The sequence below is a fragment of the Myotis yumanensis genome, unplaced genomic scaffold (assembly GCF_028538775.1).
Source record: "Myotis yumanensis isolate MYYU_CA2020_CCGP unplaced genomic scaffold, mMyoYum1.0.hap1 SCAF_3, whole genome shotgun sequence".
NCBI classification, from domain to species: domain Eukaryota; kingdom Metazoa; phylum Chordata; class Mammalia; order Chiroptera; family Vespertilionidae; genus Myotis; species Myotis yumanensis.
The window spans coordinates 158,838,211-158,863,148 of NW_027223754.1; the positions used below are offsets into that span (position 1 = coordinate 158,838,211).

The following is a 24,938-nucleotide window of genomic DNA, read 5'->3' on the forward strand; positions in this document are numbered from 1 at the left end:
ATAAGTCAATATAAATATAATAAATAATCCTCCCCCTCAAACTGCTGCCAATAGAATAAATAATCCCAAATTTTCCCTTCCCCTCTAATAAATACTCAACATGTCCTAGGTCAGCATCATAAATCTGCCAGTATTGGTAATTTTTTCAACACATGCAGGTCGCATTAGAATTAATGACTGAGTCACTTGTTGGCTCACAGGTGCCTCAGCCGATAGGTTCATCTTAGCCATGAAGATCTGGAGGCCATCCTTAAGCTGTCGGCTTTAGGGGCTCAGGGTTGCTGCTCCGTGGGCAAAGACCCGGGCAACCACAGCCACAAAGGCCTGGAGGCTGCGAAGGATCTTAGGGCGGAGAAGGAGCCGCTGCCATGGTTGGCTGGGACTGAGGCTTGGAGTCTGCTCAGTCGCCCAATGGTGCCCCTCAGTCTGAAAGGACACAGGACACAATGAGAGGATTCGAGGTCCTTCATCACCCCCACCACCACCCTCGTCTGCCAGAGACGACAAGCGGCCATGCTCCAGCCCCTAACGCATACCTGCAAGAGTTGCCTGAGACCCAGCAGAGAGGCGTGAAGCTGGCTCACAGGGCCATCGGGGAGCAGGGAAGGCTCCCCTGTGAAAATGTCTGAGCCCAGCAGCTTCTCGTAGAAAACCAGGCCCTGGTGGATCCTTTGCAAGCAAGACTGGGAAGAAAAAGCAGTGAAGGAGAACTGAGACCCTCTCCCTAGTCCGTTCCCCAAAGACCCTCCAGTTCTTCGCCTTTCCCAGACCTAGCCGTTAAGATCCTAACCCCTAATGTGATGGTATTAGGAGGTTGGAGGTGAGTATGTCATGAGGATGGAGCCCTCAGGAACGGCACTGGAGTTTATAAAAGAGACCCAGGGCGCTGCCTAGCCACTTCTGAGGTACGATCTGGAAGAGGGCCCTCGCCCAACCATGCTGCTACCCTAATCCCCGTGGGTGTGGACCCAGTGACTTTGTCACAGCCTCCAGACTGTGGAGAGATTTCTGTCCTCTATAAACTGCCCAGTCCACGGTATGTTGTCACCGCAGCCTGAATGGACAAGGACAGATGTGACTTTTACTAATTCACCGTGGCGCCCAGATATGTCTCCATGCCCTTCCTTGTGGCCCAGCCTCATGTTAGCACCTGGCTGTTGTCCCGGAGTCCTTGGGGGTCACAGCCGTCCTCACACTGGATGTGGGGAACATCATTTGTCGTCTCATCTTCCTCTTCTCCCACTTCTCTTGGTAGATCCTGGAATGGAGCAGAAGCATCCAGTAAGCACTTTCACACCCATGTGGACTCAGGCCCGTGGCTCTCCCAGGAGCCCCACTTCCCTGTCCTCCAGCTCCCACCCAGGCCGCAGAGTCCCCCACGTCCTGCAGCCTTGGAGAGCGTGGAGGGGCTCCTGCTTAGGCCCGGAGGGTGCCACTCACCACATGTCCCGTCGGCGGGTGCGCACTCCAGGCCAGTGCGCAGAGTCTCTGTGAGAGCTGCTGGCACCGAGCCCAGGCAGGGCTGCTGCCTCTGGGCCCGGCCCGGCCCTGAGCGGTCCAGCATGGCAGCAGCAGCAGCACCAGCAGCAGCACAGCTCTGCTCCCCAGCATCTTGGTGCTTCTCAGATCTGGCGGCCTTGCACCAGTCCTTGTGGAATCTCTGCCCACTTCCCCCTGTTCAGAGCCTGATTCTCTCTGTTCTGTGCGTCTCTGGTTTGGCTTCCTTTGTTCGCTGAGGTTCTCCACTGCTTCCCTTATTTTTCTCTCCTTGTCTGAGTCCCTTTTTAAGGTCCCTGCATTGTAACACCCGCCCTTTATACTAGCAGGTGACTCACAGCAGGTGGGATTCCCCTCCCGGCATCATCCCCGCTGTGGGGAGCCCAGGTAAGCAGCCTCAGCTCCAGGGGAAATGACTCGTGCGGTTGCTGTGGCTGGAGGCCTGGGATAGGACATATGTGTAATGCTCTCCAGGAATTGAAATGGCTCCAGAAGGGGTGGGGTGGAGTAATGAATATTTAAATGAATCTAGTCTCAAATTCCTTCCTGTTTAACCTTTTCCTCATCTTTCTGCCTCTCAAAACTACCCCCCACCACCACCTAATGTCCTTACCTCCCCTTGCCTAAGGAAAAATCAAAACATAAACATTCATTTATTTCCCAATAAAATGGCAATGAAGTTTAGTTCCCACCAGATACCCTCTGAAGATAAGAGGGCTTCTTTTTCTTCATTGGTAACGGTGTCGTTCTCCCTGGGAGAGAAGGGACATGAAGGCACTTTGAGAACTGGGCAGCCACATACTGCTATATAAAGTGTTACGGCTCCCGCACTTCAGGCCTCACTGTGGAGGGTAGGAGGACTGTTGGAGGGAGGGAATTGTTGCTCAGAACCATCTGATTCTTCAACCTTAGTGGCCCAAAGGGTCATGGGCCCTGTGGGATGCAAGTGATGGTTCTTTTGAGGCACCAGTGTAAGCAAGGGCTAGAAGTCCAGCTCAGATATTCCAGCCCCTCCACCACGGCTAAGAAGTCTAGGAGTTCTGGGTAGCTGAAGGTGCACAGTTCAGTGACCCTGGCCAGTCCTTCAGCCTGTTGCATCCATGGGTAAAATCCGCTGACACCGATTTCATCACCCTCCCTGATGCAACATCAGTGAAACAACTAAGAGTGTGAGGTTAGGCGTGGGAGCGGAGGGTGGTCCAAATGTGGGGCTGCCCCCACCCTAAGTGGAGGATCCCAGGACAATTTGGATGTCAGAATGAGGCCATGGGTGACCACACTGATGGCTCCCAAAGCCTCCCCCAGAGGTTGATCCTTTTTTCTCTGAGAAACTTACCCTGGACAGAGGTCTCCCTTAGAATTAGTCAAAACTGCCCAGTGAAACTTCTGATTCAAATATGACTCTCTGGTAAATCCATCCTTTGGATAAAACACGTTCAGCATCAGAGATGTTATCTCAGTTTGAGTGAGAAATGGTCTGCCGCTCCCCACATACAGCGGATATTCACAGAACAAGGAAATTGGTGATGGCAGTGGAACTCACCTCACTTTAATGTAAGTTGTCCTATGATGTTTCCACCTCTGATTCCCATCCTGAGAGCCCTACAAGATAGGAGGTGAAAGGTGAAAAGGAGGAGGAGGAAGTGGAACTCTGGGGGAGGAGATGACAAGGGCAAGGGTTGAGCTGGAGGCATGGGTTCTGCTGCTCTGTTTCACTTCCTGGTGCTTTGGGAGTTGGGTAGGAAGCAAGGTTGGTGGGGCAATTGTGGGACGGTTGTGTGGCAGGAACTACTTCCGGGACTAGATCTGACCTGGAGCTTCAAAGAGTCCTTGACGTCAGCAGGGCTTTAACTGTTATGCAAATCACATTCACAAGACACGCCTAAGTAGGCCTTTCCAGTTGGATGACCAGGCTCCAAATCCAGTTGAAGTTCCCCGGGTAGTTAATAATGATAGCTAATATACAGGGTGGGGCAAAAGTAGGTTTACAGTGGTTCACATGGAAAACTGACACAATAATTAATAAATAATACAAGATTACACTGTCTTTGTGTACTTAAAACTGCACACCTACTTTTGCCCCACCCTGTATATCACCTCTCACTTTATGCCGAGTGCAGTGGAACCTCGGTTCTCAAATTCATTCTGGAAGGCTGTTCAAGAAGCAATTTGTTAAAAATCCAAATCATTTTTCCCTTTAGAAATCATGTAAGTTGAATTAATCCGTTCCAGACCCCTAAAAACAAAAAAAGAAAGAAAATATTCACAGCACAATTTCCTGAGATGTTAACTCGAGGTTTAGCAGTAAACTGACTCAGACCTGAGCATTCTCTCCTGAGACACGTGACTGATCATACAAGGATCAGCATGAAGGGATTGGGGGGTGGTGGTGGGGAGAACCGAAGTTTTGTTCAACAACCAAGATATTTTTTCCATGAACAACTTGGTTGAGAACCAATTTGTTCAAGATAGGAGACGTTGGAGAACAAACTTTCTCTAACATCTTCAATCTTGACTTTCTTGAACAACTTTTTTTTCTTTTATTAATTTCAGAGAGGGAGAGGGAGAGGGAGATAAAAACATCAATGATGAGAGAGAATCATTGATCAGCTACCTCCTGCACGCCCCCTACTGGGGATCGAGCCCACAATCTGGGCATGTGCCCTTTGACCAGAATCGAACCCGGGACCTTCCAGTCCACAGTCCCATGCTCTATCCACTGAGCCAAACTTGCTAGGACTGAACAACTTTCTTGAACATCTCCCATCTCAAACAATTCGGTTCTCGGCCTGACAACACTTTCATGCTGATACCTGTATAACAGGTCACGTGTCACTGCGTTAAGGTATTTTTCTCTGAGTCTAGGACCATGCTGAGTCCTGGAAGTCTAAATTATGGGGTCTCTGTACCAGCCTTTATCAAAGGAGAAAAATGGTGTTTTGGGGATTTTTAAAAAGATTTTATTTATTTATTTTTGTTAATCCTCACCTGAGGATATTTTTCCATTGATTTTTTTTTTCAACTTCCAGCATCATTTATTTTTCCTAGAATTTGTATACAATTAACTGCAGCAAGACAGTGCTCAATACTATTTAAGCCTCACATTAGGTTCTTAAACTACCTCAGCATTTGTAAATGTGAGTCACATTCCAGTAAAACTGGGAAACTAAAATCTGACATACCCACAAATTTACTCAATATCAGTGTAACTACAAAATTTTATATGTAACACCTGGACTTTACAGAATTTGGCCTTTAGAAACTAGCTTACAACACAAAGTTACTCTTTGCTTACCTGGCCTAACCTATGTAGTGTTACACCAACAGATCCCCCCTTTCCCACAGCTTTTACCCTGAAGAGACAGGTGATTCCTCCCTTTAAGACAAAGTGGGGGCGGGGAGGGAGAACACCAAAGTTCCCACCCAGAACTATCTATCCAATTGTAATGTATCCGCAGATATAACACTGGAAATAAGTCATGGGCAACTCTGAAGTCTTTTACCTACGTAGTATAACCAAAAGAACACACAGGTTTCTCATTAAACTTTGTTATTTTAATGGGTCTCAAAATTCTGTGACAGATTTTTGGTCATGTGGTTCCCATGAAAAAGTACTGATTTTAAAAACAAATAACTTAGAAACTGCCACACACAAAAGAACCAAATGGCCCACAGAACATCCCCCTTTCCTTCTGAAGCTTTTATGATGCATTGTAACCACTCACCAGCCTTTTACTATTAAACCCAAGTGGCCGACGGAGACACACAGTTCTGAGAGTTCTTCCACCACCGAGTGAGACGGGTGGCAGGTGTGGGGGATAATATTCATTTACCTTCTGAGCTTCTGGGCCGACCTGGTGACTTTGCCAGCTCCAGCTGCCTTCTCGGCCACGGCTTTGATGACACCCGCAGCAACTGTCTGTCTCATGTCACGAACAGCGAAACGGCCCAGAGGAGGGTAGTCAGAGGAGCTCTCAACACACCTGGGCTTGCCAGGAATCATATCAACGATGGCGGCATCACCAGATTTCAAAAACTTGGGGCCATCTTCCAGCTTTTTCCCAGAACGACAACCAATCTTCTCCTTCGGCTCAGCAAATCTGCAAGCAATGTGAGCGGTGTGCCCGTCCAGCACTGATCTGGCCTGGGTGGTTCAGGATGATCACCTGAGCTGGAAGCCAGCTGCTTCCATTGGTGGGTCATTTTTGCTGTCACCAGCCACATGGCCACGGCGAACATCTTTGACAGACACGTTCTTGACGTGGAAGCCCACATGGTCCCCAGGAAGAGTTTCACTCATGGCTTCATGGTGCATTTCAACAGACTTCACTTCAGTTGTAACGTTGACTGGAGCAAAGGTGACCACCATGCCGGGCTTGAGAACACCAGTCTCCACTCGGCCCACAGGGACTGTACCAATGCCACCAATTTTGAAGACATCCTGGAGGGGCAGACGCAGGGGCTTGTCAGTTGGATGAGTTGGTGGCAGTATGCAATCCCGAGCTTCAAGCAGTGTGGTTCCACTGGCATTACCATCTTTACGGGTGACCTTCCATCCCTTGAACCAAGGCACATTAGCACTTGGCTCCAGCATGTTGTCACCATTCCAACCAGAAATCGGCACAAATGCTACTGTGTCAGGGTTGTAGCCAATCTTCTTTAACAATTCCCTCGTATCTTTTCTGGCTGTCGGGTGGCTCAGTGGAATCCATTTTGTTAACACCAGCAATCAGCTGTTTCACACCCAGTGTGTAGGCCAGAAGGGCGTGCTCACGGGTCTGCCCATTCTTGGAGATGCCTGCTTCAAATTCACCAACACCAGCAGCAACAATCAGGACAGCACAGGCAGCCTGAGATGTGCCTGTAATCATGCTTTTTTATGAAGTCTCTGTGCCCTGGGGCATCAATGATGGTCATAACACTTGCTGGTCTTGAATTTCCACAGGGAAATATCAATGGTGACACCTCACTCACATTCAGCTTTCAGTTTATCCAAGACCCAGGCATACTTGAAGGAGCCCTTCCCCATCTGAGCATCCTCCTCATATTTCTCAATGGTTCTTTTGTCAATCCCACCACATGTGTACATCAGATGGCCAGTGGTGGTAGACTTGCCGGAATCTACATGTCCAATGACGGTGATGTAGATGTGAATCTTTTCCTTTCCCATCTTGGATTTGAGTTAATGGTTGTTTTCGTGTCACCTGTGTTCTGGCGGCAAACCCGTTGGGAAAAAAGATCCATTTATTTTTAAAGAGAGTGGAAGGGAGGGGGAGAGACAGAGAGAGAAACATCGATGTGAGAGAGACACATCAATTGGTTGCCTCTTGCCTGTACCCCTACCAGGGCCAAGGATTGAGTCTGCAACCTAGGTACGTGCCCTTGGCCAGAATCGAACCTGGAACCCTTCAGTCCGTGGGCGGACATTCTATTCACTGAGCAAAAACAGCTAGGGCTTGTTTGTTTTTGTTATTGTTGTTAATCCTCACCCAAGGATATTTTTTCCAATGATTTTTCAGAGGAAGTAGAAGGAAGGGAGGGAGGGAGAAAGAGAAAGAGAGAAAGAAAGAGCAATATCGATGTGAGAGAGACACCTCCTGTAGGTGCCCCATTCGAACCTGCAACCCAGGTACCCTTGACCGGGAATCCAGCCAATGTTCTAATCACTGAACATACCAGCCAAAGTGAGGGAGAGAAATGTTTTAGAACTATTCTCTGTGAGGAATTCCTTCCACCGAAGAGGCCCTCTATGTGGCCTTTAAAAATTGAGTTAGGCCCTGCCCTCAATGGTTGAGTGTCAACCCATGAACCAGGAGGTCACAGTTTGATTCCCAGTCAGGGCACATGCACGGGTTTCAGGCTTGATCCCTGGTAGGGGAGATGCAGGAGGCAACCGATCAATGATTCTCTCTCATTGATGTTTCTATCTCTCCCCTCCTCTCTCTAAAATAAATAAAAACATAAGCAAGCAAACAAAAACTGAGCTAGCCCTGGCCAGGTGGCTCAGTTGGTTGGAGCGTCAACATGTGCACCAAAAGGTTGCAGGTTTGATCCCGGTTGGGGCGAATATAAAAGGCAACAAATTGATGTTTCTCTCTCACATCAATGTTTCTCTCTCACTCCCATCCTCTCTCTTTAAAATAAAAGCATATCCTTGGGTAAGGATTAATATATATTTATGTATACACATATGTAGGGTGTCCCAAAAAATGTACACACACTTTAACAGCCGATAGCTCAATTTGTAAATGAAATGTATTTTAAGCCATCAAGCTATGAACCAGGTCACAGTTCGATCGACTCCGGTCAGGGCACATGCTCAGGCTCCATCCTCAGTGTGGGGTGAGCAAAAGGCAACCAATTAGTGACTCTCTCATCATAGATGTTTCTCTCTCTCTCCCCCTCTCCCTTCCTCTCTGAAATCAATAAAAAACAAAAAACAACAACAAAAAAAGAAATGTATTTTAATAAACACTGCCTTTATTCAAAATGTGTGTATACATTTTGGGGGGACACCCTATAAATAAAAATTGAGCTAATGTGCCTTGGAGACATCGCACAACCTGGATCCATTTCAAAGCAGTTAAACCTCAGAGTAAGGCCCCAAGAATCCCTTGGAAGAACTGTTGATACTAAATCTGTAAGAGTTTTGGGAAGGTGTGTGTGTGGGGTGGGGTGGGGTGGTTCCTTCCAGTCTCCCCAGTGAATTCTTTCTCGTAAACCCTAAGCGTCTCCACCAGACCTACAACCAGGGCGCAGCTCTTCCGAGGCTAGTGGTCTAACTCCCTGAACCCGTCGCCTCGGGCCCCTTTCCACTGACTGTCCAGGGAGCTGACAGCAGCACCGCGTTTGCTCGCTTCTTTCTCATAACGTTTTTAGAGCCCAAACAGCCCACTTGGGCTCCCTCCTGTTGCTCTTTCTATCCTAGGCCGGTCCTTGTTTCAATGTCTCCAGCTTTAATAAACATGCCTGGGGAATGGGGGGGGGGGGGGGGGGGGTGCCCAGCCCGTGTGGCTCAGTGGGTGAGCATCGTCCCGTACACTAGAGGTTGCCGGTTTGATTGTCAGGGCACATGCCTGGGCCGCCCGCTGGATCCCTGCAGGAGGCAGCTGGTTGATGTTCTTTCTCATGGATGTTTCTATCTCCTTTTCCCTTCCTCTCTCTCTAAAAAAAATCAATTAAGACATTTAAAAAAAAAAGTTTGGGGAAGGCAAATGTCTCAATTTGCTTGGGCTCACGCCCCGCTGAGGGATAATGTCCGTCCAAGAAACGGGGAATTTGCTAGCTGAGGGTCCCGCTCCCTGGGAAGGTCGGACACAGACGGAGTTTCGGACGGACGCCTTCGGAATCTCAGCTACTCGGCCTGTCAGGAGCGAGGCTCCTGCTTCCTTTTTCTCTCCCACATCTGGAAAGGACAGGAAATGCCGGCGAGTTTCGGGGGCAACAGGGTCAGAGGCGGTGGAGGAGTTCACAGGAGCTCGGAGGAGGAGGGGGTGACCCGGCTCTGGTGGGAATACCCAGCAGGCTCCCTGATGACAGTTCCTTAAGTTATAGGGAAGCATGGAAGTTCTGTTTAGAACCGGCGTTCTCCAGTTTTGTTCAAAGGAGGCTTCGAAGACAAGGGGTTACTTCTTAACCACATCGAACAGGGCCGGGTCCTGACGACATTTGTCCCCACCGGCGTGCCGTCGTCTTGTTTTTGCCCCGATCTGCGTCACCCGTCCGCTCGCGGAGCCGGCGGGCCCTGGCTCCTTCGGATTGGCTAAGGTGGGCTCCAAGCCCTTCGTGATTGGCCGCTGCGACTGGGGGACCCGCCTCCTTCCCGTCGCAGGTTCGGTTGAGCCTGAGGCGCGGGGGAGAATTGGGGAAATTGGAATTTCCCGCGGAGCTGACGGCGCTGGCTCTCCCCCTACTCCTTTTAATTCCACGCGCTCCAAAATATCCGCCATGGAGAAATCTTGGTAATGACCCAATCCCCGCAAGCATCCTAGCAACACATCTGACCCCTGTCCTGTCCCCTCTCTTCCCCGCTGCCGTGGGAGAATTCTGGGTAGTTGATGTCTCAGGTTCCCCCAGGGAATTCTGGGTAGCTAGCCCTTTCCATCACGCTACCCTACCCCCGCCCCCATTGTGGGAACTGGCCCTTCTTACTCCCCCCTAGAGAATCCTGGGTAATATTACAGAGGGCTCTGGGAAACTGACTTCTCCTGTTCTCCCCCTGCCCTCCACTCCCTGCCTGACTCTGGGGACCCAGCCCCGCAGCCCACTTTACCTGATTCCTACCCTGCAGTTGCTGCTCCTTCCAGTGATGGTTCAGGGATGAACCAGGCAAGTGAGCAGGCCTGAAGGGAAGTGGAAAGGAAGTCAGGATTGGGTTAAGTCGTAAGGGGGAGTGGGACAGTGGGGGAGAGGAGTACAGAGGACCTAGGTGAGAGGAGGGAGACGGTTACCACCTCTGCCCAGCTGCCCATCCGCTTCCTTCCTGCTCTATCCGCTGCCTACCTCCTCCTCCTCTCTAGATAGCACATAACACACTAATATAAGTACCCGGGCCTACCCTTGACTTAGCTACCTCTTTCCCTTTACAGGCCAGGATGCCCACTGGTGCTGTCCTGCTGAAGGTTGGGGTCAGGCATCTAAAGGGGCTGTGGCAAAGTAGGGTGTGACACGGGTCCAATCTGCTGCAATCATCATGAACTTCGAGGGTCTGGACCCTGGACTGGCAGAGTATGCCCCAGCTATGCATTCTGCCCTGGACCCCGTCCTGGATGCCCACCTGAACCCAAGTCTGCTGCAGAATGTGGAGCTGGACCCGGAGGGAGTGGCCTTGGAGGCTCTTCCTGTCCAGGAGTCAGTGCACATAATGGAAGGTGTCTACTCTGAATTGCACAGTGTGGTGGCTGAAGTGGGTGTGCCTGTCACCGTCTCCCACTTTGACTTGCACGAGGAGATGCTGTGGGTGGGAAGCCATGGGGTAAGGACTGTACCCCTCTGTAAGGGCTGAAAGGAGACATTGGATGTGCTTTGTCTGGCTTTCGCTGCTTTGCAGGGAGCCGGGATTGAAGTGATAAGAGTTAGCTGGGTCCCTTAATCCAAGAGGAAGGGAGTGGACAAAGAAGTCTATGGGACCCAGAAATGAGTTGCCTAGGTGTGCTTTTTTAGAAGGCATCCCACTTCTACATCGATTTGCCCATTCCATGCTTTGATTAATCTTGTTAGTCTGTAGCCATCCAAATCCAATCTCTAATGCAACCTCTCTTTTCCATTTTTATTATAGAATGGTTAATGCATGTTTCTGTATAGTTTATATGGAATGATTCTGTCTTCTCTGGCTGATTTAATCTCTGAGAGCAGTTACCAATGTTGATTTTTTAAAATGTGTATGCATACTGCCAGTGTGCTAGGGAGCCAAAGATTTTGGAAGAAATAACATGCTAGCCTTGGTTTACTAATTTACCTTCCATAAGGTGTGAATTGTTTTTTCATTAGAAAGTATGAAGGTTTTTTGGTAATACATTCATTTCAGTGGACAGTATCTGCTGCTATGGTAGGCCCAGCGAATTAAGCTGAATAAAACATAATCATTGCCTTCAAGGAGTTTACAAGACAATGAGGAAAAAAATACATATAAACAGATAATTTGTGGTACTTTAGAAGAAACGAAACTGTTTGACTTAATTATGAATTTAGGATATAAACTACTAAATGCCAGTGTGAAAATATTTACTGGGTGCTAGTGAGCACACAGGAGAGTGAGGACCTCCAGAAGGAAGTGACACCTGAACTGAGTCCTAAGAGATGAGTAGAAATCAGATGAAAAAGGGAGGAAAATGCTATCTTGGTAAAAGGAATGGGATCAACAAAAATTCCCAATATATCACCCAGCATAGTGATTGCAGGAACTACAAACCATTATGGTTTACTGGACTGGAAGCTGAGGCGGAAGAGTTAGACATTTCTTCATTCAATCAGTGTTTTTTAAGCTACCAGGTGCCAGGCCTTGCTCTGGGGTCTAGTTTTGGAATAAGCATTTTAAAAGGCAACCATAATAATTTATAATACAGTGGGGCCTTGACTTACAAGGTTAATTCGTTCCGAGACCGAGCTCATTAAGGAGCTCATTAACTCAAATTACTGTCAACTCAATGCAAAAAATCGGCCGAGAGACAGCTGGTATCTCAAAAAACTCGTTAGTCGGGACACTTGTAAGTCAAGGCCCCTCTGTATATCACGTGGTGCATAGTATCTTTAAGAAAAATACAGTGAATAAAGGTGTTAAGGTAATAAAGGGTGGAGGTGTTGCCATTTGAGATAGTTTGTCAGGGAAGGACTTTCTGATAAAGTCACATTTGAGTAGAGACCTGGGTTTAGGCCAGGAAGCCCATTTTAAGCCACGTAGAAGGGATTTAGGGAGCCATAAAGATAGCTGGGGGGAAAACATCCTAGAAAACCCCATTTGTATCTTTTTATTGTTGTTAATCTTTACCTGAGAATATTTTTTCCATTGATTTTTTTTTAATATATTTTATTGATTTTTTACAGAGAGGAAGGGAGAGAGATAGAGAGTTAGAAACATCGATGAGAGAGAAACATCGATCAGCTGCCTCCTGCACATCTCCCACTGGGGATGTGCCCGCAACCCAGGTACATGCCCCTAACCGGAATCGAACCTGGGACCCTTGAGTCCGCAGGCAGACGCTCTATCCACTGAGCCAAACCGGTCTTGGCATGATTTTTTTTTTTTTTTTTTTTTTTTTTTTTAGAGGGAGGGAAGGGGAGAGAGAAACATTGAATGAGAGAGACCCATGGATTGGTTGCCTCCATTCCCAACTGGGGCTGATGATCAAACCTGCAACCCAGGTACCTGCCCTTGACCGGGAGTCAAACCTGTGACCCTTCGATCCACAGGTGGACACTCTAACCATTGAGCAAACTAGCCAGGGCCCCATTTGTATCTTTTTAAAAATATATATTTTATTGATTTTTTACAGAGAGGAAGGGAGAAAGAGAGGGATAGAGAGTTAGAAACATTGATGAGAGAGAAACATCCATTCAGCTGCCTCTTGCACGCCCCCTACTGGGGATGTGCCCGCAACCCAGGTACATGCCCTTGACCGGCATAGAACCTGGGACCCTTCAGTCCTCAGGCCGACACTCTATCCGCTGAGCCAAACCAGCTAGGGCCCCATTTGTGTCTTAAAGGAGCCTTGACTTGATCCTTCAGGCCACCAAAGGGTTTTTTGTTATTTTTTTTTAATGACTTTTTAAGATTGCTCTCAAAGAGAGGGAGAGAGAGAGAGAAATATCCATGTGAGAGAAACATCAATCTGTTGCCTCCTGCACGATCCCCAACTGAGGATCAAACCCACAACCTGAGTATGTGCCCCTATTGTGAATTGAACCTCCCACCTTCTGATGTACAGGGTGACGCTCTTACCGACTGAGCTAGACCAGCCAGGGCCAGGTCACCAAAGATTTTTATCCAGAACGATGTGGTCTGGTTTGCAACTTCAGTGTATTATCGAGGTAGCAGTACAGAGTTTGATTTAAGGGGGACGAGGCAGGACGGTTTGAGATCAGTTTGCAGGCTGTTGTAGTTCACATAAAATACAATAAGGCCTGAATGAAGAAGCACTATAGAGATGTATACATGAGAACAGATTTGGGAAATATTTAGGAAGTAAAACAAGACTTGACTACCAGTGACTTGGTCTAGTGGGTAGATCATGGTACAGTTAAGATTTGAAATGGGGTAAAAGTGTTTAATTTAAGCAGTAATGAGTTTGAGGTTATTATGGTATATCAAAGGAGAGATGTGTAGTAGGTATTTGGATGTTTAAGTCTGAAGCTTGAGGCAGTGGTCTGGGCTAGGGAAAGAACTTAGGATTCATCAGCTTAAAAATTGATGAAATAACCTAGGAAGACTAGTGAGTGAGAAGATAGTGGGCTGGGAATGGCCATGTTTCAAGAGTGGTCAGAAGGGGAGCACATGAAGGGAGGGTATGAGCTAAGAGTCAGGAGAGAAGCCAGGAGTGAATGACATAGGAGCCGACGGTGGAATGAGTTTCACATTCTCTCTGTTCCAGCCTGTGACCCACAGTACATGTTTCCCTAATGGCTGAAGAGAGAAAGACTTGACTGTGGAACATAAGAAAGCCAGATGTCCAGTGGAGGGCCAGACCCATGTCCCTGACACTGTTCTAACCACCTGAGCCATTACCTACTCGGTATGGTCATTGTGAGGATAAAAGGAGGAAGAGTTAACAGAAGCACTTTGTGAAGCATTAAGCAAACATGAGATGGTATTTTCAGTGTGTTTTTCCCTAAGATTGGTGCCTAGCTTTATGCCTTAGTCATTGCTGGCCAGAAAGGCCAGGAAGCAAGAACGAAAACCAGCTGAGTGATGTCTAGGTCCTGAAATGTATATGGGGATGGCCCTGCCTCTCCACTCAGGGTGTCTTACCTTTTTGTCCCCTCCAGGGTCATGCCACTTCATTTTTTGGCCCAACCTTGGAGCGCTACTCATCGTTTCAGGTCAACAGCAGTGATGAAATTCGGCAGATCCAGAGCCTGGAGAATGGTATCCTTTTTCTCACCAAGAACAACCTCAAGTATATGGCCCGTGGGGGCCTCATTATATTTGATTATCTGTAAGTGGCTTCTCAGCTCTGGACTGGGAAAGAGGGTTCCGCATAGAATGGGAAGGCTAAAGGGTTGAAGCTTTCGAGGCCCTGGCCCCTTAGCCTTTCCTGTCCCCCACAGGCTGGACGAGAGTGAGGACATGCACAGCCTCCTGCTGACTGACAGCAGCATGCTGCTTGTTGGTGGGCTGCAGAACCACATATTGGAGATTGACCTTAACACTGTCCAGGAGACGCAGAAGGTATAAGCCTGGGGCAGGAAAGGCCCAAACAGAGTCTGAGGTTATTGTGGCGGAAGTGGTGGGTAATACTTGAGCTGGGAACATGCCTAAGATGCGTGTGTTACCTTTCTGTCCTTCTGGTTTGTGGTAAGAATCATTCTCACTGTTTTTCCTTCCCTCCCCAGTATGCTGTTGAGACACCTGGAGTCGCCATCATGAGACAGACAAACCGCTTCTTCTTCTGTGGCCATACATCTGGCAAGGTGGCTGAGTTCTGTTTTTCTTCCCACCAGATATGTGACTGGGCCCAGCCTTTCTTTCAATGCTGTGCCTATAGTTTGAGGGAAGGGAGCAGTGAATGAAGTTCCTATCTAGCCATGCTATACTATGAGATTAGTCTTTCAGCCTGATGTTTTCTGTTGTAACCAGGGACCTGAGAAGCAAAATGGTGAGTGAGTTCTCTTTTTGCTTTTTCTGTGCTTTGAATGCCCATAACTAAAGCCTTAGTTCTTTTCGCAGGAGCCTCTCAGGGTTAAGTAGGTGGCAGGTACCCTTCCTGAGACCATCTTTGGCAGATAACCAAGTTATCTCTTCTTCAGATTTCCCTGCGAGACCTTCGTACTTTTAAGGTGGAGCATGAGTTTGATGCTTTCTCAGGGAGTCTGTCAGATTTTGACGTGCATGGCAACCTGCTGGCCAGCTGTGGCTTCTCCAGCCGCCTCACCGGCCTCGCCTGTGACCGCTTCCTCAAGGTGTATGATCTGCGCATGATGCGTGCCATCACACCACTTCAAGTACACGTGGATCCTGCCTTCTTGCGCTTCATCCCTACATATACTTCTCGTCTTGCTATCATCTCCCAGTCGGGTATGAAAGGGATGTAAGATGGTGTAAGAGAGACTGATGAGCAAAGGGGAACTAGGCTCCAGAGGGAGTATACTCCCAGGAACCTCTTTGTTGGGGAAAGAAGTAACCTTTCAGTGGGGTCTCTGGTCTCACTTAGGTTTGGTCAGAGATTAAAGCTTTGTTGTCCCCCTGTGTGTGACGAACACAGAAAAAGGTAAAAGGTGGAACAGGCAAAACAACTTTAGAACTGCCTTTTGCTGTGTAGCAAACCTCCCTGTGGTTTATGGGACGGTATCGGATGGTATTCTCTCTAGCTCTAGACATGGATTTGGGGTTCATCTTTCCTTGATACCAGGGGAAGAGGGTAGGAAGGGCATATAAGGACGGTGCCCTTCATCTTCCAGGGCTTGCTCAGTGGGCTTCCTCCTCCCTCCTAGGGCAATGCCAGTTTTGTGAACCCACAGGCCTGGCCAACCCAGCAGACATCTTTCATGTGAATCCTGTGGGGCCTCTGCTGATGACGTTTGATGTGTCAGCCAGCAAGCAGGCCCTGGCCTTTGGAGATTCTGAAGGCTGTGTACACCTCTGGACTGATTCCCCTGAGCCTTCCTTCAACCCCTACTCCCGGGAGACCGAATTTGCTTTGCCCTGTCTTGTGGACTCACTGCCTCCTCTGGACTGGAGCCAGGACCTGCTGCCTCTGTCCCTCATCCCTGTCCCGCTCACCACTGACACGCTTCTCTCTGATTGGCCTGCTGCCAACTCTGCTCCAGCTCCCAGGTTGTACCTCACATTTGGACCAAAAGTAGGGTGGGGAAAGGGCTGAGATACAGGAATTCTCTGCAAGCCCTATTATTATTCTACTTCTTTTCTGATTTTTGTTTACCTTCAGTGTCTTCTTTATATCTGGCCCCTTGGGGTTGGGAATTAGATGGGTAGACACAACAACCTTTAAGCCTTAGAACTATAATACTACATTACAGGAGAGCACCTCCTGTGGATGCAGAGATTCTGCGCACCATGAAGAAGGTGGGCTTCATTGGCTATGCGCCCAACCCCCGCACCAGGCTGCGCAATCAGGTATGTTTAGAAGGGAGAAGGCCAGCCCTCACCACCCCCAGCTCACTGGCATTTCTCCTGTCTTTTTCCTTTACTAGTCCTCAGTAGTTTTTGTTTTCAGTCAGTAAAGGTTTTTTGAAGCCTACTAAATTGAAGCTACTATGCTCGGTGTGAGGGAGGATTCAGAGACGTAGAAGATAGAGTCCTTGCTCTTAAGAAGTTTGTATTTAGTTGGAGAAAACAAGACCCATTCATAACAAAAATTTGTATGTTCTGTTGTTAAGTGCTAGAGGAATGTTATAAGCATTCATCGACAGAGCTGTTTGGAGGGAAAATTTTACTCTGGGCCAGAGTGGCCAGGGCAGGCATATTGAAAGAGCTAAATATTGAGCTGGAGAGGTGAGAGATGGGTAAGTAGATAATAACAGCAGAGCTTATTAAAGATGAGAGATCAGTGTTAGTAAGGTCTCAAGAGACATAATTGCAAAATGGGTACCCAGTGGGGACTATACCAACCAGTCTGGCAGGAGCAACTATTATACCAGGAAACAGTGAAAGATTGAGGTTGGTTGTGAGGCCTTGAAATCCAGTGTATAATGGAAGAAGTGCTACATTAACAGGGGCATTCTGGGAGGGTTAGTGTGGTAGCAGTATGCTGGACAGAGTGAATGTGGGGAGCCCATGTGGAAGCCACCCCAGTTGTCCAGCAGTGATGAGTAGGTAGTGGGAATAAAAAGAAGCAGTGAATGGTGAAAACCCTATGAGGTTAGGTTGAGGAGTTGGTGACTGTTTCAGTGTTGTGGGAACAAAGATGCTTAAGACATCCAACAAGGTTACCTCTTTTTAAAAATTCTAGATTCCTTACCGACTCAAGGAGTCCGACAGTGAATTTGACAGCTTCAGCAAGGTCACTGAATCACCAATAGGGCGGGAAGAGGAGCCACATCTCCACATGGTCTCTAAGAAATACCGCAAGGTGCTGGGAAATACCAAGGAAGGACCCCTTCTGGGATGTAGGGGAAGGTTCCCCGGGAAAGGGGTCATATGAGGAAAGACTGAAGGACTCAGTCGGGAAGCTCTTCCTACCGTGCTGGGCTCAGGAGGGAGGTTTGGGGAAGGCCATGGCTAGGGGACTTGGAGGATATCTTCATCTTGCTTAGACTGTTTCTGCCTCAGGTAACCATCAAATACTCCAAGCTAGGGCTAGAGGACTTTGACTTCAAACACTACAATAAGACCCTGTTTGCTGGATTAGAGCCCCATATCCCCAATGCCTACTGTAACTGCATGATCCAGGTAAGGATGGATATTCTTGTGACTTGAACATACTTGTTGCCTTTCTTCTCTGTGGCCCCACAACTCTTTTTCCATGTCCCCCAACCAGGCCCACTTTAACACATTTTGTACCACTCAGGAGTTTTCTCGTGTTTCGCGCGCCATCTGTTAAGGACCGCTCACGAGTGTTCTCGTTTTTCACGCCCATGGAAAAAGGAGCGAATCTAGATACTTATGTAAATTTTGTTTGGTCCCTCTTCGTAGAGGAAAATGTTTTACGCAGTACCATACGTTAAAAAGTACTAGGAACTTTAATTGTTTAATTGTTTTTGTAAATAAAAATGTTATAATTATTGAAAAACAACACCTAAAGTGCATTATGATGATTTAAATAACGTGCAGTTTGCCCAAAAACGTGCAGTCCCTGGCGTATGTCTTAGAGATTACTATGCGGTACGCAATGTGTTAAGATGATCCCCTCTACCATTCTTTCTTTCTTTTTTTAAATATATTTTTATTGATTTCAAAGAGGAAGGGAGAGGGAAAGAGAGAGAGAAACATCAATGATGAGAGATATTCACTGATCAGCTGCCTACTACATGCCCCCTATTAGCAATTGAGCCCACAACCCAAGCATGTGCCCTTGACTGGAATCGAACCTGAGACCTCTCAGTCCACAGGCCGACGTTCTATCCACTGAGCCAGACCAGCTAGGACTCTACCATTCTTTTTTACCCCACACACTCTTCTGTGAGCTCCACTTCTTCAGTGGACTCCTGCTTTGGATTTCCACCAGCTTACTTACCCTTCCAATCTCTTCCTCCTCGTAGCAGTTGCCTGTGTCATTTCTCCTGTCCTTCCCTCCAGGTGCTCTATTTCCTGGAGCCCGTTCGCTGCCTAATCCAGAACCACCTTTGCCAGAAGGAGTTCTGCCTGGCATGTGAGCTGGGCTTCCTCTTCCACATGTTGGACCTCTCCCGAGGTGACCCTTGTCAGGTCAGTGCCTGGAGACCTGGGACGATACAAGAGGGAGGGAGGTGGATAATAGGCAGAGATATCTTTGTGCAAATGGCCACAAGAAAAAAATAACCTCTTTCTAGCAACACCCTTCTTGGATTTCAGGGCAGTAATTTTCTTCGGGCGTTCCGCACCATTCCTGAGGCCTCGGCCCTTGGTCTGATCCTGGCTGACTCCGATGAGGCTTCAGGGAAGGGCAATCTGGCCAGGCTCATCCAGAGATGGAATCGCTTCATTCTCACTCAGCTGCATCAGGATATGCAGGAGCTGGAAGTACCTCAGGCTTATCGAGGTGCTGCGAGCAGGTATGGAATTGGCACAGGAATCGTTAAAGCTACCAGGACAGGCCCCTCTGTGACTGACAGGGTCTCATTACTCCTTCAGTGGCATATATCGCCCTCCCCACTCTTAGCAGCTTTTGCTCATCGGGGGACTCTGTCATTGGACAGCTGTTCAGCTGTGAGATGGAGAACTGCAGCCTCTGCCGCTGTGGCAGTGAGACCGTGCGAGCCTCATCTACTCTACTCTTCACACTCTCCTACCCTGAGGGTAGCAACAGCGGTATACCGTACAGTTGGGTTGGGAAGGCTCCCCCAGTGTCCTGTAACATCAAGGAGAGGGTGTTGGGGGACTAGCACTAATAGTGGATAGAAGGGAGAACCTAGATTGAAGTATCCAGTTTCCCTACAGATAAAACCGGGAAGAACTGTGACTTTGCTCAGGTGCTAAAGCGAAGCATCTGCCTGGAGCAGAACACTCAGGCCTGGTGTGACAACTGTGAGAAGTACCAGCCTACGGTGAGTGGGCTGCTGCACTGGACTAGAGTCCCGACATGTTGGGGACCCAGCCATGATCTCATCTGGGGCTTGGTGAGCACTGCCATCCGGGGATCTATAGGGAGTGGGGAGAACACCAGTGAGGATGCAGATCCAGGTTTTAGTGCTCCTCTCCAGGATTCTTTCCCTGTCGGCTCCCTGCTATTCCTTGTTTGTTTCATCCTCTCAGATTCAGACACGCAACATCCGCCACCTGCCAGATATTCTTGTCATCAATTGTGAAGTGAACAGCTTGAAAGAAGCTGATTTCTGGAGAATGCAGGCTGATGTAAGGACCAGGGCAGGCAACAGGGTCTTAGGAGTTTTGTTTTGTTTTTAAAGGAGTACTTTTTAATTTCCTCCCTCTTCTGACTGACTTCCACATATAATTAATATTCCTGAAGAATCAGATATTTTCTCCTTTTGTGTTCAGGTTGCCTTCAAGATGGCGATAAAGAAGCACAGTGGGGAAATCTCCAAGAACACGGAGCTTGCTTTGGCTGACTGGTAGGTACTGTCTTGGGAGTGACCAAAGTATTGAACTACCCAGCGGCTCCTCTTGTCACTGGCTAGATCTCCTCAGAACAAATTTCTAATTCTCCTGTCCTGATAGGAAGGAACTAGGGAGTCCAGAGGGCATGCTGAGGTGTCCTTCCATTGAGGAGTTGAAGAATGTCTGGCTTCCTTTCTCTATTCGCATGAAGCTCACCAAGAACAAAGGACTGGATGTTTGCAATTGGACTGATGGGGATGAGATGCAGGTTGTTGGAAAATTGGGAAGAGGAGGGGGAATAAGGAAGAAAGGGATGGGGCAGAAGCAGGGCAGGGGGAAGGTGGAACTTAGTATAGGAAAAAGAAAGGGAGTAAGGCTGAGTGTTTGCCAGTTGTGGGCTTCTCCAGTCACTCAGTTCATTGTTGGGAGTCACAGATGGGCTCGGATGGAGATAACCCACTGTAGTGCCCCATTCCATACCCCAAACTCCTTGTCCTCTATCCCCATTCCCCTTCCTTCCCCATCCGTAAACTTAGCTTAGCAGCCTGGGTACCCCCCCTCACAGTGGGGCCCAGCCAGGGCAGAGGAGGAACATGGTGTCTATGTGTATGACCTGATGGCTACTGTGGTACACATCCTGGACTCACGCACAGGGGGCAGCCTGGTGGCTCACATCAAAGTTGGAGAGACCTACCACCAACGCAAGGAGGTGAGTGACATAATACAGTGCAGGGATACTCCTGGCGGTGGCCAGAATGGAATCCAAGATCTGTCCTTACCTTCAGTCTGAGGCAGAGTGGTCCAACCATCACTTTGGCATCAGTCTTTCTCTGTATCTCCATAGGGTGTTACCCACCAGCAGTGGTATCTCTTCAATGACTTTCTTATTGAACCTATTGATAAGGTTAGTTGTAACACATTGCATTTCCCCTTGCATCTCCCCTTTTCCTAGCATCCTCATCCTCAGTGCCCTAGAGAATGCCAGACAAACTTAGGAGGGAGGGATGGGTTCTCAAGAATTATAAGCATTAGCAGAGCTAAACGTAGCATCAGAGTCCTATCTTCTGTCTAATTTGGGGAAAAGGGACATATATATAGGCCATTAAGTGCTTTCTCTTTTATAGCATGAAGCTGTGCAGTTTGACATGAATTGGAAAGTGCCTGCTATCCTTTATTACACCAAAAGAAATCTTAATTCTAAATACAACCTGAACAGTAAGTGGTACAAGAGTAGACCCAAGGTGTGGGTAGTTTAGATTGGTCTTTAGGAAGAGACCTGGGAAGTAGCTTTATAAGATGAGGATCTGTACCCTTACTGGGTAGCTCAGTTGATTAGAGCATCATCCTGATACACTAAGGTTGCAGGTTCTTTCCTAGTCAAGAAGCAACCAATGAATGCATAAATAAGTGGGACAACAAATTAATGTCTCTCTTTTTCTTTCTCCTCTCTCTCTCTCTCTCTCTCTCTCTCTCTCTCTCTCTCCGCTTCCCTCTCCCTCCCTTTCTCTAAAAAAAAATCTATCAATAAAAAAGAGGCATGCTTTAAAAAAAATTTAAGATCTGCAGCCAGTGTTAATATTTCCAGGGAGTTCTACTCATAAGGCCTTAAATTTAGAAGCTGAAGATCCTGAAGGTATAGTGGGAAGGAGGTGTTGAGGAAAAGTCTCATCAAGTAGCTAAGGTTATGATTTTGAGTCTAATCATTCTTATACTCAAGTGAAGATCTCTTTTGGAAATGAACTCCTTATTAAGTCCCTTTTTGGTGCCTTTAAACTGTAACTTCATTTTTGTAGATTTTTCTAAGCTAAAGTCCAAAATGAAAATCTTATTCTTTCCTTTCTGTTGACTTTTTTTTTTCCATTATCACATTTCTTTATTGTTGTTAATCCTCACCCAAGGATATTTTTTCTCATGACTTTTGAGAGAGTGGAAAGGAAGGAAGGATGGGGAAAGAGAGAAACATTGATGTGAGAGAGACACATCGATTGATTGCCTCCCACACACGCCCCAACCAGGGCTAGGAATCGAACCTGCAACCCAGGTATGTGCTGATGCTCTAACCACTGAGAAACACCAGCCAGGGCCTTATCACATTTCTTATTTACCTGTTCCATCTACCTGCTTTGTTCATCAGACATGATCTTTTTACTCATATGCTTTAATTCTTGAGGGATCACAGTGTAGACCTGGTCTCTGGTCAGCTACCTTGGGCTTCGCTCCCCTGGTCACTTCCCTGCCCCCAGCAATGTGTCTTCTGGATTCTCCCTTTCAGTCAAGAACCCTATTGAGGCAAGTGTCCTGATGGCTGAAGCCTCACTAGCACGGAAGCAGCGGAAAACACATACTACCTTTATTCCGCTGATGCTGAATGAGATGCCACAGGTTGGGGACCTGGTGGGTCTGGATGCTGAATTTGTCACCCTTAATGAGGTAACCAAGACCAAAAACTGTAGAAGTCTGGGGATACTAAGAGTCATAAGTATTTCTCTGATTTCCTTATTAACTCTTCTTATGCAGGAGGAAGCAGAGTTGCGCAGTGATGGTACCAAGTCTACCATCAAACCAAGTCAGATGTCAGTAGCTAGGATTACCTGTGTTCGGGGCCAGGGACCCAATGAGGGTATCCCTTTCATTGATGACTACATCTCTACCCAGGAGCAGGTATTAGAATATGGAAGTGCAGGTGGCACAGACCCTGTGCTTATGTAGAGTGCTCTGGAACCCAGGGAAGAGTGGTAGGGGGAGATTGTACCTCACTTCCTGAGAGACTTGTCTTTTTTTCTATCCCTAGGTCGTGGATTACTTGACTCAATACTCAGGAATAAAGCCAGGAGATCTCGATGCCAAGATTTCCTCTAAGCACCTCACAACTCTCAAGTCTACCTACTTAAAGCTTCGTTTTCTCATAGACATTGGAGTCAAGTTTGTGGGTCATGGTCTGCAGAAGGACTTCCGGGTCATCAATCTCATGGTTCGGGCAGGGCTATTTTAAGAGTCTTCTTTGCATGTGGGCCACTCAGGGTGTACATTGTGCCTTTGGGGAATGGAAAAATACGGGATCCCTTATCTTTAGCCTTCCATTCTTTTATTCCTGCCAGGTGCCCAAGGACCAAGTCCTTGACACTGTCTATCTGTTCCACATGCCCCGAAAACGAATGATTTCCCTGCGATTCCTTGCTTGGTACTTTCTGGGTGAGTTGCTCTGCCTTGAAGATCCTTGTGGAGCTCATTAAGAGCAGGAAAAAGTGTTGGAGGGGCCAAAGGGAGGAAAAAGGACCCCGAGTTAGTGGTGAAGTTATTGAAGGACTTAATTAGCTTCAATATCCCTTCTGTACACCAGGGATGGTGTTTGGCCTCTTCCCTTAAAGGCAGTAGGTTTTTTATTGCTTATTGGGAGATGGGGATGTGAGTAGGGGACATGTTCTTATCTTCCTTCGCTAGGTCTCAAACTATTCCACCTCTACCTCCCCCAGACCTGAAGATTCAAGGGGAGACCCATGACAGTATTGAAGATGCGCGCACAGCCCTTCAGCTTTACCAAAAGTATCTGGAGCTAAGCAAAAATGGCACTGAGCCCGAGTCCTTCCACAAAGTGCTCAAGGGCCTCTATGAGAAGGGCCGAAAGATGGACTGGAAGGTGCCTGAGCCTGAGGGCCAGACAAGTCCCAAGAGTAAGGCCTGGGATGGGACAAGGGAAACTGAACTGGGTGGGTTTTGATTTGCACCATAATAATAATGATGATGATAACAGTACCATCCCTACCTTATATACTTGCAAAGCACTTAACCAAGTGTACAAAGCATTTAATCCAACCATCAGTGAAATAGCTTTTGTTGCTGAGACTCCCTCTTGGCCAGTTCTGAATGTTTGGGGCAGGTCTAAGCCCTCTTTCCTCTTGCATTTTTCCTTCCTAAGAAGAATCCAAGGTACTTTTTCTTCACTCACTTTAAGAGTCAATGTTCTTGGTTTTATCTCTGACAGATGCAGCTGTTTTTCCTTCAGTGCTGGCACTCTGACCTCATCCTCTCCCAACCAGCTTCTGCCTCTCCCTTCAGTGTTCTGTGGCCTCAGAACTGGGAGATAGCTTCCTAAGTTGGCTATACCCTGTCTACTTCCAGAATTGAACCTGCTCAGGGTTTACAGGTGGTGCTATTAATAGAACTGGAATGCAACAGAATTGTTGCAAAGGGTCTAGCAGCCAGATACCTTTTACATCCTTTGCAAAAAAACAGAGTCTAGATGAAAAGTAATTGGTATTCTTAATAAATATCCTGGGTGATTAATATCCAGGCAAAGAAGATCCTGGAACCAAAACTTTCAATTCCTAGTTGGCTAGGTACTGGAGAGTAACCAGATACAACAACAGTAGTTCAAGACTTAGCTCAAGCTCAAGTCTGTGACTGCTTGAAGAATGCCGGGAAGCCAGCATACAGAGGCTCGGTGGCCCTAGCAAACCAGTGTTGCCAACACCATCATTGCCAAAAGGGCCTTCGAGTCCAAGACAAAGCTTGGCTGCTGGCTTCATTCCTGCCGACAGCTGAGAAGCATCTGTCTTCCATCCACTCCACTTTCCTGTTACAAGTTTCGTTTTCTTGTTATTTTTTAAAGTTTTGTTTTAAACTGCATGTTTTATAAAATAAAAACAAAAATATTATTGACTGTCATCTATCTCATTGGAGACTTGCAAGTGTGGGGTTCTCTTTGGCCTTCCTCTCCTTTCTCTGTGTTGTCTATTATAAATGGGGAGATCTAAGGCTTTTAAATTCCCACTTAGAATTAAAGGTAAAGCGGTGTGGAGTCCAAAGTTAAGGATATTGGAGGAGTATAATTAATGTCTGACCTGGATAGTGTTAGGTCACTGCTGTGGCTGCCTCAGGTCGGTTTCTTTTAAGACGTACAGTCGGACTTGCCAGTTAACGGGGGAAGGGGAGTGGAGAAGCTGACAAACTACAGGTCCCAGGACACCTTACAACCTGTGGCTACTAACGGGGTCTGCGCGGTGCTGCGGTGCTCCCTGGGAGATGTAGTTTCCAGGGTATTGAAACGAGCTTTTTATTCTTATTGTTGAAAGTA

At 47.5% G+C, this 24,938-nt stretch overlaps 2 protein-coding genes, 1 long non-coding RNA gene and 1 pseudogene across 11 annotated transcripts; 1 reads left to right on the plus strand and 3 right to left on the minus strand.

The window, feature by feature from the left end:
- Nucleotides 1-34: 34 nt before the first annotated feature.
- Nucleotides 35-1,625, minus strand: IL23A (interleukin 23 subunit alpha). Its single transcript, XM_070409993.1, has 4 exons — nt 1,441-1,625; nt 1,151-1,258; nt 537-683; nt 35-426 (listed from the first exon to the last, which is right to left on the minus strand). The coding sequence occupies exons 1-4, from the start codon at nt 1,609-1,611 to the stop codon at nt 265-267; spliced, it is 588 nt and encodes a 195-aa protein (XP_070266094.1). The 5' UTR covers nt 1,612-1,625; the 3' UTR covers nt 35-264.
- Nucleotides 1,626-3,041: 1,416 nt separating this feature from the next.
- LOC139007026 (elongation factor 1-alpha 1-like) lies at nt 3,042-7,016 on the minus strand (annotated as a pseudogene).
- Nucleotides 7,017-9,324: 2,308 nt separating this feature from the next.
- PAN2 (poly(A) specific ribonuclease subunit PAN2) lies at nt 9,325-24,523 on the plus strand. Of its 9 annotated transcripts, none has more exons than XM_070409983.1 (26): nt 9,325-9,458; nt 10,086-10,471; nt 13,978-14,147; nt 14,260-14,380; nt 14,545-14,622; nt 14,959-15,226; nt 15,643-15,985; nt 16,189-16,285; nt 17,121-17,240; nt 17,441-17,560; nt 18,407-18,535; nt 18,662-18,861; nt 18,969-19,129; nt 19,247-19,353; nt 19,562-19,660; nt 19,805-19,878; nt 19,985-20,132; nt 20,430-20,573; nt 20,709-20,768; nt 20,989-21,079; nt 22,137-22,294; nt 22,382-22,525; nt 22,656-22,835; nt 22,963-23,056; nt 23,338-23,535; nt 23,847-24,523. In XM_070409983.1, exons 2-26 carry the CDS (start codon nt 10,190-10,192, stop codon nt 23,879-23,881), a joined length of 3,621 nt encoding a protein of 1,206 aa, XP_070266084.1. In that variant the 5' UTR covers nt 9,325-9,458; nt 10,086-10,189; the 3' UTR covers nt 23,882-24,523. The 9 variants fall into 9 exon arrangements, with proteins under 9 accessions (XP_070266084.1, XP_070266087.1, XP_070266090.1 ...); XM_070409986.1 differs by having other exon boundaries at nt 18,969-19,117; XM_070409989.1 differs by having other exon boundaries at nt 18,969-19,105.
- LOC139007028 (uncharacterized) lies at nt 18,283-24,778 on the minus strand. The gene is made up of 3 exons (XR_011470823.1): nt 24,706-24,778; nt 20,644-20,757; nt 18,283-18,551 (listed from the first exon to the last, which is right to left on the minus strand). It is a non-coding gene; the product is annotated as an uncharacterized lncRNA (long non-coding RNA).
- Between the last annotated feature and the right edge of the window lie 160 nt (nt 24,779-24,938).